Source organism: Rhinolophus ferrumequinum, chromosome 20 (genome assembly GCF_004115265.2).
Source record: "Rhinolophus ferrumequinum isolate MPI-CBG mRhiFer1 chromosome 20, mRhiFer1_v1.p, whole genome shotgun sequence".
Lineage (NCBI taxonomy): Eukaryota > Metazoa > Chordata > Mammalia > Chiroptera > Rhinolophidae > Rhinolophus > Rhinolophus ferrumequinum.
The window spans coordinates 20,800,187-20,813,680 of NC_046303.1; the positions used below are offsets into that span (position 1 = coordinate 20,800,187).

Sequence of the window (13,494 nt, forward strand, 5' to 3'; positions counted from 1 at the left end):
AAATTTCCTCCTCTCAGCTAGTTTGAGAAAGTTTACCTTTCACTCATTCTACAATTTTTATTGAGCAGTTTCTATACGCCAGCCCCCTGGGAAGAGAATGGTCAATTAGGCAAGCTCCCAGCGGGGTCAGCAGAAAATAAGCGATTGAAGACTGGAACTAAATGTGATAGAAAATGATGGGGAGGGGTGAGTGTCTGTGTCCAACGTTTCTGGGCTGGGACGGCTTCTCTGAAGAGGTGAGGTTTGAGCTCAGAGAGACGCCAACACCAAGATCGAGTCATGAAGAGGCCTGGAGGTCGAACATTCCATACAGATCTGTGGCTAGCACCACCCCTGGAGATGGAACGAGATTCCCACAGACCAGAGAGGCCAATGTGGCTGGAGCTCGGGAAAGGAGGGAAGGAAGTAGGGGATGAGATCAATCCGAGCGGTAAGAGCCAGACCAGGACAGCCCCGTGCGCCACATGAAGATGTTTATATTTTATCTGAGAAACAACAAGGGACAAGTGAGGGGGACAAAAGTGGAAACAGGAAGACTGACCTTTCAGTACATAAAATCCTCAGCAAGAGAACAAGAATTATTAGGGACTTTCCTTACCTAGAATACAAAGGAGCTACTTTTCCTTCTTTTACACACGGTGTAATTTTACGTCCTTTTATATTACCTAATAGGACTTTCCCCTGATAATCTCCTTTCTGATTTTCAGTTGACAATACACTTTCTTTCCGAGTTTTCTTTCCTTACTCTTTAATGGTAATGGAGAGAGGTACAGTGAGGAAAGGCATCTTTATTATTATTATTTTTTTTCGCTAAGTCTTGGTGACTTCAGACTGTGTCTCAGAATAGAGAAGATCTCACAGCCAGTGAACTTCAAGTCACTTGACTGATAATTATTTCCTGTTCTTCCCATGGATCAATCCCCTGCTTTGGTAAACTGGACAGCAGTGGGAGCCCTGCTTAAAAGGCATAACCAAGAGTAAACCCCAAACAATAACTGCCACGTGGACATGTGGGCCCAGGGTGACCAGACTTTTACCTTTTTCAGACAATGCCAGAAATCTAGATTTGCATTAGAAATCTTTTCATTGTTTAAGAGTCACCAACAATTCAAATGCTTTTTCAGACACCAGGCAGGCCAAAGACGGCAGTTCAATGGGATGGATTAACTGCATAGACCGCCGGTTTGTGAACGTTGAAAATCATCCCTATGTCCTGTCTTGATTGAACACCCTATGGTTTAAATCATTTAGGGCTGATGTCTGCATGCTCTTAAAATACACCATCCTTCACCGTTGTGATTTGTTTTATGTTCCCTACATGGTAAACAATCCAAGGACTTTGCCAGGGAGTGGAGGTAGGGATTGACTACAAAGGAGCAGCGCAGGGAATTTTGCAAGTTGAATTTTGCTTGTTTTATATCTTGACTGTGGTAATTATGAGGGTGATATGCATTTGTCAAAGTTCATTGAACTATACAGCAAAAGGAATAAATTTTACTGTGTGTAAATTATACATCAATAGTAATTCAATAACTAACCACAATATTGTTCCAAAGAGAAAACAAGGTCAGCTTCATGATGACTTCAAAGACATAAGAGAAAGCTGGAGCAAAGTATAGTGGTTTGGTTTACAACAAAGTAGCTTGATACAGTACTTGAGACACGTAGGAAATGTGCGCCTTGGAAATAGTCTAGCCCTTCCAGACAACCATTTTCATTAACAAACTAAAGAAAATCGAACTATTAGTGCTATATAAGACTATAAATACTGACTTAGATTTCAGTACTGCTTACCATGTCTACAAAGTACTTTTGGTGCATCCTTTCATGAAAGCCTCACTAGAAACCTCTAAATGTGCACATTCCAGAATTCTTGGACAAAGACGTTCGAAATTTTGACCAAAGATGCAAAACTAATAAATAATTGTGCAGAACCTCAGAAATTTCTCTTGGAAAGGCTATCAAGCATTCTTAATTTTGCAATTCAAATGAGCTGTGTGTTATGTGGAGCTATCTTTGAATAGAATTATCTATTGACAGGTCTATGAGCCCATTCAAGGCAAAGAACACGCTTTCTTTATTTTCATTTCCAGTATGCAGTATAATGGTTGCTAATAAATCTTTGTGGAACACCATCAGTTACTCCATGCCAGAAATCAAGTGAGTTTTTATTGCTGGTTGATACAACTAAATTGATAACAAGAGAGCAACAGTACATTCAGGATATGGAAGCATAGCCCTGGATACAATTCTGAATGCAGGAATCGGAATACTCGAGGCCATATGACATTCCAGGGTCACTATAATCCCTCAAATTTCAAAAGTATTTAGAGAAAGGGCAGAAAGATACAGGGAGAAAAAAAATCTAAAATCAGGAACTTATAAGCAACCAAAATCTTTAACAGACTGCTACACATTGGTGGTTTTCATGTCTACAAATCATTTAGCTGTATTAAAAATTCCTTACTAAGGCTTAATTATTTCATTCTGTCAAATGAAACTATTTGTCAAGGTTGGGAAACAACCAAATTATTTAGCTTCCCTCTCCCTTTGAACTGCCTGGAATCAACATCAGTCAAACTACTCACATGGTTTAATTCCCCAGATATTTTTCTTTCCCCTATTTTCTTACCTCATAGTCATGTCCAACTATTGTTTTTCTCATTCAGTAAAAGCGTCTCTGACTAGATTAACAGTGCAGAGTGAAAAGGAAAGGTCGAGGTCCTTCCCTTCGTCTTCAAGTTATGAAAGCAGCACTGGGAACGTTTATGAATGTTACACATTAATCCACTGAAATGGTCATTTAGTTTCTTTTACAAACACAGGATTTCATCACATCTAATAATAAAGCAACAAGCCATTTTCTGTATATTATAAACCATCAACTTGTAATTATATAGTGAAATGCTTCTATATGAATTCTCTGTGCTGATGTAAGCTGGTATTGCAGCATAAGTGGTTTTTTTGAAGCCCACTACATACCTACACGGATCTATTTACATTGGGCTAATCATGTCAAAATAGCATCTATTTAAGGGTAAAGTCAAAGTTTCTTTTATAAACCTCTATAGATAGATAAATAATCTAGAAGCCTTTTTACTGTTATAAAATTAAGACTGTCTTTCAGTGCTAGCTAAAGTTTTTGGACATACTATCCATCTAATGGGCAAAATGTAATCCGAAATTGGTGATTAAAGACTCTGCATGGAAACAAGCTGTCAAATGGATAGAGAGAAATTAAACCTGACAACAGTAAGGCCTACTTTCTAAATGAAAGCCCAGTTCAAGTTTCTACTCATCCATTTTTCAAAACTTAAAACAAGGCATTTTCCAACCACCCATAGATGAGATGCCAAGATTTGCATTTCAGTTGAACTTGATGAAGTCAGTAGACTTTCAGCTTTAGACTTGCCCAAAACTCCTGTGAGAAGATGTTTGCCCAATCTAAAATCATGGCAATGTTACAGGAGAGAAAGGGATGAAATGTGGCCTGGCTGTTTTTGGTTCTATACTGCATTCACATTGCACTGTTGGGAAGCCTTATAATCCAAAAGGATATCTCAATGTCCCACTGTCAGGTCCATGACAAAAAAAAAAAAAAAAAAAAAAAAGGCTTCCAAGTTAGTAAATGCATGGAAAGTTAGGAAGAAGGGTCAGGAGAAGGAATTTCTTCATCCATCCTGGTTGGTTTCTTCAACCAACACCAAAAAAAAAAAAAAAAAAGGTGACCTTCCTTTTTGATTTGTTTGCTTGCTTTGTTTTCAATTGTAAGTTTCCTACTTTTTGGCAAAAATAAAATTAGGAAACTCTTGTCTCCTGCTCCAGTGATAAAAACACTGAAATCATAAGCACGAGTTTAATTTAAGGACAGGCTTTTGTGTCATACATCCTATGTTGGAATTCCAGCTTGGTCAATTGCTAGCCCTGTCACTTTTGTCAACTTACTTGAGTCCATTCAAATTGACTTTCTTTATATTAAGGAAAAAAAAAACAGTGAGTTGTTATGTTTGAGGAGATAATATAAGAATGCTATTAGGTTGATACGAAAGTAATTGCGGTTTTTGCAATTATTTTTAACCTTTTAAACCGCAGTTACTTTTACACCAACCTAATAGCATGGTATCCGAGCTCATAGTAGATCCTACATATAAGAGGGAGCTGGTATTACTTAAATGATCCTATACCTACGGCACCTATGGAGAAGGTGCTGAGAACATGCATTGTGCATAAAAGGAGGGAAAGATACACTAGGAGAAATAGGTGCAGCAAAAAAAGCAAAGATTGGTACATACTCCTCATCTAATTATACTTAAAATTGAATCTTCCCACAGGTAAGCCATTGACAGAATTACCTTTAGTAAAATAAAGCTCTTACGAAGTGTTTACTTGTTTAATAATGTGAAGTGTGACTCAGAAAAATGTAAACCTCTTGGAATGTACATACCTAATAGTTGTTTTTGAAATTAACCTTCTTGGGAAAATATACACTTTGATTAACAGTGCACAAAATACCTTTATTTTAGAACTGCCTTCAGGTATACTTTATAAGGAAAAAAATTCGGTTAAAAAAAAAGGCAGTCAAAAAATACACACACACACACACACACACACACACACACACACTACATGCTATGTTTGTATGTGACCACAGGCATGAAAGAATTACTCTCCTGGATTGCTGTGGATGGATTACTGGGGACAAGGAGTAAGTATGAATCATGAAGGGTTATGGAGAATACGTAACATTTATGTTAGAAATTATGTCAAGAAAAAGAATAAAGGAATACAACAGATACTACTCACATAAAGAGTCAAATTCTCTTCTAAAACCTAATGAAAGCTCCACATTTGCTCTGTTCCAGCATTTGAGCATAATTATATTCATTCCTTGCTTGTCAGACATAATATCTACCTGTTTTAATAAGGGCAACACAGGACATCTGCTTGGCCTCTCCTTTACTGGTCTTGTCTTAGATATATTTTTATTATGATAAAATAGCACTCATGTCAAAATGCCTAAGTATCATAGTAATAAATATATAATAAATACTTATATCTAGAGTGAACCTTGACATATATAAGATATCATCTCATGATTTATGTGGGTTTTTTTAAAAAGTGTTGGCTGATATCCAGTCATAGGAATGCATAAGATATTTATCACAGAGCATTTTAGAAAAAAAAAAAAAAAGAAAGAAAAAGAGACACAAAAGAAAAGATATAAAACAGACAAGATATTCCAGAGAAGTAACTAAACAAGTCTCAAGTCATTTCCTCAAAGAAAATTTCCTTCATCATGTTCCCTATCCTAATACTTCACACACTATATTACTGTTTACTTGAATATTTCATTCCCCCACTCCCCAGACTGCAAGCTCCACCGGGACGTTGTTTTCTTAGTGCCTACAATAGTGTCTGGCACAAAGTAAGAGTGCAATAGGATTTGCTAAATGAATATGTACAAGCCCAGCTCTGTATTTCATTCAAATAAGTACTGAATGAAGAAAGAAGTTTCTTAAAATTTCTGCTCATATGGATTTGGTAGAATGAATATGAAAAACACAGGTATTAGCAAAGGTATTATAATTCTAGTTAAAATAGAAACTAGAAATAGAAATTAGTCATGAATCAATGCTGTTCAATTATTATTGTAACAGTGAAATAATTCAAAGGATAATGTCCCCGGGGCGGGGGCAGAGATCTATGCCAAATTATCTCACTACAAAAATGCCTAACGATACTTTGGAAAATTTTCTGTATTTCATTCATATAGTGATGTGACTAGAGATTTGCCTTTCTATTAAATAGGTAGTAGTCAGAATACTTCAAAAATTATAAAAAATATCCAAGTGACTGCAGTGTATTTTGTTTTCATTAATCATAGTTTTATTTTACCGGAAAATCTGTGGCAATATTTAAACTCGAAATGGGCTCAGACGAAAATTGTCAATACCCTCTTTCTTTTTTATTTGCTCTTTTCTATTTATGAAGAAAATTCTATTCTAGAAACCATTTTATTTCCCCAATGATAATCCTAAAGATATTGGCAAAAGCAACAGTCTTCTATTGATGCTATGATAAAGAAACTACTGGCTTTTTTAAAAGGCTCACAAGTCATCATTGCATGAGTGTACCATATATTAGCACCAGAAATTGTTTAGTGCATTTCTTAATCTTTTAAATGTCTCATAAAACTAAAAGAAAAAATGTTGTAAGCCATGATTTTCTTATGGTTAAGTTTCTCAAAACAATTTCAGAGAAAGTTGAATATTCATATCGTTGAGCAGAGATAAATTATTCTAACAAGATTTTCACTCACCCCTCCAGCTTGCCTCATTGTGTGGAAATAATACAAACGCTATATAGACCCACCCCAAGGATATTTCTGCTAAGCTATAGAGTATTTACACCATAATTATATGAGGCAAGTAAGTCCTACAACACACAAGTTTCCCATGTAAATGTCATTGTTAATCAGGCAACAAGGAGGTAAATTATTTAGTATGATTAACAACATTTACACTGTATACGTAGTTAAAAACAAGCATGAATGACAGCTTTCATAAATGCATTCAAACTACAGCAAGATATGAGAAAGTCGTCAAAATTTAATAAGTAAATCACTGTATAAACTATGCTCTGAAAAGTATAGTTTTGCTTCTAATTCTTCTAAAGATTATTAGCAATTCAAATATATCATTAAAATTTCCATATCAGAAGGACAATTATATTTAATATGATGCATGTTTAAAGAGAAACCTACTGATTTTTTACTTTCTTGTTACTCAATTTTTCTTTCTTCCCTAAATTCCTTGGAAAAAAACAAAACAAAAAATAGTCAAGGGAATAAAAGGAAAAGATATTTTAAAATATGTCATTTGCACGCCTATGTCTTCATGTGCTCATATTTCCTGCTATCCTAAGTACCTATCTCAAGAGCAGGGACCATGTTTTTATGATACCAACTATTTGGCTCCAGTTTGAATGGATTCAATACAGGTTCATCCAAGATAACAGGAAAAAATGACAAGGTTTCTGTGGTTATTTCTCATTAGTGGGTATTCTAAATGGTTATAGTATACATAAATATATTATTATACAGAAACTTGGTAGCTTGGACATCTAAGTTATGGCCCTCACCTAGTGTGAAATAAATGTTTTCATCACCTCACAAGGAAGGGTGAACTGTAGCAATTTGTTTCTTGACGGTTCCATTGTGAATACTTTAGAATAGGACAGAGGTTTAATATTTCTTTAATAAGATTCTTCTCTGTTCCCTTAGACAATTGAGGGCAGGTGAAATATTTTCAAAATCTGGAGAATACCCAATGTGTATATGCCATCTTGATTAAACATATGGAATACATACTTGGAGAAAAGCCAACTGGAGATTTCCTTGAGTAATCTAAACACCCAAACTGAGAGAGGTTAATACATAAAGATCAGCTTTGTTCTTTGAAGTTTTCTGGACTTCATTTTGCCTAATTAAGACAAGATTTAATAATCAAACCACTGTACAAACATGTACCTAAAAGTGTAGGTTTGTTTCTAATTTGGGGAAGAATTTTTAACAGACTCCAAGGAATCAGCTCCCCATGGGGGAAGGTCTCTGATAAGGTTTGCCTTTCTCATTGTTAAAATGGAAATACCTGCTTTTCATCTGAGTTTCTTCCATGTGACTGAGATTTGCATCACCTGTCAAAATCTCAGGGTGGGGAACGACACTAAAATGTAGATTCTGATACTCACATACCATCTGACTCTGAAACAGTGGCAGCGCTAGGACAGAAAACATATATTCCAAAATATTCTTAAAGGTATTCGTAGGAATCTCACAAACCTAATTTCAGATCAAAATGTTATAAGGCAAATAGTAGGATTCCCAATCTTTCCTTCCACATACATTTTTCTCCCTAGACATTTTTCAAGAATACCCGGCAGTTTTAAGCAATGCTGAGAGACCACAAAACAAACCTAACTCTACCATAATACAGCAAACATATGCAGACTCACATTCAAGTCAACAATATTACGCCATTGTACAAGGAATTTGGCTCTCTTATGATGAGGCTGATTTGATAGAAAATAATTCGATAAATTTAGAGAAATACTGCGGCAATAAAATAGGCATTAATCTGATGCTATATAAAGAGTTTGCAATATAATGAAATATGGTCTGCGGTATAGAGAAAGGTGGCAGGCAAGGCAGTTGCCATTGCCATCCCTCCACACCAGCCCCAATCCCACACACATCATGTTTGAGAGCATCAAAGGACTGAGCTGAAAGAATTTCTTTTCAGTAGAGTGATCTTCAGCCCACGCTCCCTTCATGGCTCTGCCTTGTAAGGGGGAGGCCAAAGAGAAGAGAAAAACTCTAGACCCACCCACAATAAGGTGAGCGCATGATAAAGACTCCCTTTTCCTACCGCTACTTTTGCCCAGGAGGTTTTGCTTTGTTTATGTCACAATAAAAACATTTTAATACTAAGCCAATTTTTAGCTTTATATAAGTAAATAGGACATCACTTCTCAATATAATGCCTCTGTAAGATACCTCTAGGTGATACAGTAACAAAGGAGAGTGGACAGAATCTTGATACTCAGAATCTCAACATTTTCCAGGAATGAGAAAATTCTGCTTTGTAAGCCTCCTCACAGAGGGTAACAGCAAAACTGGACAGATCAGTTTTGCTTACATATTCAATGAAAATGCTTTACCAGCCTGTCTGACATTGTTATGTTGTAATCAGTGTTTCTTTGTGGTTGCCTCAGCAGGAGAGCTTCTAAGGATGTGGTGTGATACAGACATTCAGACATTCGCTGTCTATTTCGGCCACAGTAAAGCTGCCGGAAAGAAATTACCACAAGTTTCTGAGAAACTGTTTTAAACCCTGGAGTGAGTGGGGCACAGTAAAAAGTAAATATAACATGGTTGCATCCAAGTTGCTGAAAATACCTTGTTGGCTATAATCTTGTCGTATCGGCCGGCACCTGTGCAAACTTTTTGAGATGTCAATCTACCACATTCAACTCTGCTGTAAGCCTTTTCTGCAATCCCGACAACCGAGGCTCTGCACACATGTGCCTGTATGTGCTTATGTATGAAAACAGGCGCTCAGTCATAAAAGACCTCGCTCATCTCTAATCACAGTTTTGCTACAAACATCCCGTGAATGTAATGATGGTGAAAACCCTGACACTGCGATGGTGTCCTCGACCCTGACAGCAGGGCTAGGACGGCAAAGTCCTTTGGACTGCGATATATACCAACAGGCTCCTTCTGCATGCCCAGATCAGTGAAGAGAACCCCAATTTCCACACCAGTGGTTATGACATTTTGACTTGGCTTGGGGGCTTACTTTGTTCATGTGGATCTGCTGCTGGTATTGCTTCTGCTTCTCCAAGAACTGTTGGTGCTGCTGCTGAATGACCAGCTGGGCCAATGTGCTCTGAGGCAAAGGTGCAGACTGGGTTCGATTCAGGGGTCTGTGACGGGGCAATTTGTGGGTACCTCGAATGCCAGGTGAAATTCTCTCTTTTGTTGCCAAGGGAGACTGAGGATGTAAGGGAACTCCACCTGAAAAAAATGCACACGCACACACACAATTTAACAAGAAGCCACAGAAAACAGATATATGGGATACATTTTATGAGAAGTAGTGATTCTACCAGGTAAACATCAGAAGAAGGCTAGGTTGGATGGGGTGAAGGCAGAAGTGCCGAAGCATTAGATAGGCATGTGTCTTACCTACCACTTTGGTATATATAAAGGTTAAATAAGGTGAGGTTCCCGCATCCCCCGCCCCCATGGATCTAGAGGGATAAATAAGGATAATAGCCATTCCCACAGCACCAGGTATCAGGGAAACCCTTGTATGACATGGTAAATCTTTATGAGGGTCTTGAGTTAAAAAGACATTACATTGGATCACTATCATAATAAAAGCCCCCCAAAAGACTGACAAACTGTGCCCTTATTAATTACCAGCCACAAGAAGCTTTTGCTGTCGCATTTGTTCTTTCAACAATAAATGCTGCAGGAGAGCTTGATGGCTGCTGTTCGGCTTTCCCTCTAGAGCAACATGGGGGTGGCTTGAAGACGCTGGGATGCTGCTCCCGTACTGCCCAGGCAGAGGGATTCCTTGCCTGAGTGTCTGGGTCTCACACTTCTGTTTGTCTTTGAGCGAATTTGAAGCCTGTGTCAAGAAATAATAAAGATGTTAATTATCTTTCATCCATGTGGGTCATTGCATCTGTACATTATTAGATTAGTTTTTATTCCATAGTACCTCACCAAAAAAACACAAAAAACAAACAAAAAAAACTACCATCTTACCAATGGCTGAGTATGGAAAATTGTTAACAGCAAGACTTTTAAACTGACTGAATTAACAAAGGAGATATAAAAATAGAATTGAAGTACTGGAGACAATCTACTAGTGGGTAGTATTGTACTGAACTCAATAAAAAGATTTTTTAACATTAAAATGATGCTAATTTCAGGCTTAATAACTGGGAACTTTGTTTCTGAAATATTTCAATACACTGCTTAAATAAAAGGTACACTGGAGAAGTAAAATGTATTCAAATTGCTGAACTAACAACTATGTCACACTGATTAAGAAGCTGGAGATAAAATGGTCGGAATTTTGGAGTCTTAAGCATAAGCAACAACCCAGCCTTTCTCTACCTGTCCTCTAATAAGTTCACAGAGCTGTAAGTTTCCAATGTTTAATTTTTAAAACAAAATTATTTGGATAACTCAAGGAGAGGTTGGATAAAATATGCAGGGATTTGATTTAAACATGCATTTTATCTTAATTCATACAGATCCCCAAATCACCAAATATTGAAAATGACACTCCAGATACTTTTGTTTAATAAAATAAACTACAAGTGAAATTAGATCAAATGAAAATGCTATTAAGAACTTGAAAAGTATGATAACAGTAATAAGGCAATAATAATTATATCATCAATAGTAATAATGAATTATCCTATTCAAAGAATTTAATGAATGGTGGTCATTTTAGTATTACAAAAGCAGAAGTCTAATACCTCAAAATTATGTGGCATGTTTCTTTTCAAAACTCATGTTTCATCTTTCAAAATTACTGTGCACCAGGGAAGCAAAGCAATTTTCAGTGATGGAGAAATTAAAGGACAAAGAGGTAAATGGTTTGTCTTACTCACACAGCAAGTCAAGGCAATGTTTAACCTAGAAGTGATTCCTTCTTCTGGCCTCTTTTCCTTAAAATTTCCCACTACTCAGTGGGGAAATGAAATATTAGACATCCCTTTGCCAAAGCAATGCTAAACTTGAAAAATTAATTGTGATGGCCTCATCCACACCAAAATGGAAGTAAAGAAAAATGAAACTTCAATCCAAACCACACTGGTTTATGCATCCAATGGTACCAAATTGTATTACCATCGAAACATTAAATGGTCTGGCTTTAGTACTTGGTCCTTTGAGAAAAAAATTCTCCCTGACCACATCAAAAGTGGTGTATGTTTGTGTTAGCGGCTAGGAGTGAGTTAGAGCATGCGAGAAGGAGTGCATGTAAAATGCCTATTCATATGTCATAAGAAGTTTTTGTGGCAGTATTTACTAATCATCAGGAGAGAGGGGAAAAAATGGTATAAAAGAAAAATAATTTTTAGTAAGTGAAGATTTGAAAATATCATCCATGGATATTTATGTTTAGTTTTATCCCTAATTCCTTATTTTCTTTTTGCTAGAACCAATTGTTTACAAATGTTTCATGTGTAATTTCAAGGGCATAGTTGAATTTGGTATTTTTAATCCTTTCTTCTTCTATCCCCAGATATAAAACAACATTCAAATTTTGCTTTCTCCTCACTGGTATAAGATTACTATATCATATAACAGTCTACTCTGTTAGAAACACCAAATATATACTAAGATACATCTTAGATTGATTTTATAATATGTATTGAACACAACCATAAAATTTCTCAGGTAAAAATGTCACTATAGGCATGCTTATACATAAATTAGCGTACCATATACAGGTCTTATATTTTGAAAATAAATTAGTCACGAAATGATCACCTCTTTATAATTTCCTGATGTGGGCATATTGTGAAAGATGTGAATTTGACAAGCTGTACTCAGTGGAAGACTTGCTGCTAAAGACTGGTAAAATTAGTGCCAAGGGTTAGGACGTATCTCTGTTTAAACCTAATGTATCACATGACCTTTGCATAAAGTACAATTTAATTTACTATCATTTCACAGATGAATTATTCTAGGTAAAGCTTACAAATCTTTTACGATGACTAAAATTTATATTATTTTAGGGAATATGTATAAAATAATTATTGCTATCTTCTGCTAGTAGGACAATGACCTCCAAAAGACCCTATTTCAGTTGTCAGGACTCTTAAAGTAATTGATTCACTTTGAATCTCCTGGGAAGAGTTTAGTATTGTTCTTAGAGAGGTTTTCCAGATACATATTCTTCAGTACCACAGAGTCAGTAACTTAAACTCCCCAAATAAAGACATTCACAAAATAAATTCTATAAACATATGCTTCTGTGCTTTAGATAAGAAGCTACACCTCTCAGCACTGGCCTGGCTTGAGCTCCAGGGTTACTACTTACGGGCTGAGTGATCTTGGATTTTTGGACATTCCTGTTCTCAGCTTCTTCTTCTGTCAAAACATGGCCTGTAATCTCTATTTCATGGGATGGTTGTGTGGAACTAATAAAATAATATATCTGGAAAGTGCTTTCTCTTTTACAAGCTATGAAGCATTACATAAATGTCAGTTATTATTTTTATATATTATTATGTGAACCAGTATAACCCTTTAATTTGAAAGGATTATACTGAATATCTTTGAACAACCCAGTAAACAGTGAAGGAGAACAGACTCTACCAAGTTTCTCTGAAGTCTAAATATACCAGAAAGGAGAGTTCCCCTGTGAAAATATCACTTGGATTGGTTTAGTCTGTTGCTGTATAAAGACTTACATTGAGTTGGGTTGGCACTGCTGGAAGTCCCAAAGTAATATTGGGTAAAGAGGGAGAGGTATACAGACTTAGCAGGTTCATGGAATCTTCGTGAATTAGAATGCGTTGCTGTGAGACCATTTGCTGTTAAGAAAAAAAAAATGAAAAAAAAATGAAAGGGCAGTCTCTAAATATTACAATATCACAAATTTTCTGTAAAATGCTCATATTTCAGACAATAGGTTTTATATGATAATAATTAGTCAAAATATTTTTAGGTCTTTTAATTATTTTATCATTTCTGCATCCAAATAGTATATGCAAAAGTTAAATTAAAATTTTCTTCATTAGACATAAGTATAAAATCTGAAAACAGGGCTTCTACGTTCATTTTGCAAAATTCCTTTTTTAATTTCTAGCTTTATGGACCAAACTCAGTGTGTTTGTCATCAATTAGTAAAGTAAATTGAATTAATTCTTGTGAGTATATATACTATCTTGTATTACTGAGTG

At 36.0% G+C, this 13,494-nt stretch overlaps 1 protein-coding gene across 8 annotated transcripts in view; it reads right to left on the reverse strand.

The window, feature by feature from the left end:
- HDAC9 (histone deacetylase 9) overlaps positions 1-13,494 on the reverse strand; it is a 664,661-nt gene that overhangs the window by 326,131 nt on the left and 325,036 nt on the right. For all 8 annotated transcript variants that reach the window (XM_033088745.1, XM_033088749.1, XM_033088746.1 and 5 more), the window contains 3 exons: positions 13,003-13,125; positions 9,986-10,196; positions 9,360-9,577 (listed from right to left, as the gene is read on the reverse strand). In XM_033088745.1, coding sequence (XP_032944636.1) covers positions 9,360-9,577; positions 9,986-10,196; positions 13,003-13,125 — 552 coding nt within the window. The remainder of the gene's footprint in view (positions 1-9,359; positions 9,578-9,985; positions 10,197-13,002; positions 13,126-13,494) is intronic.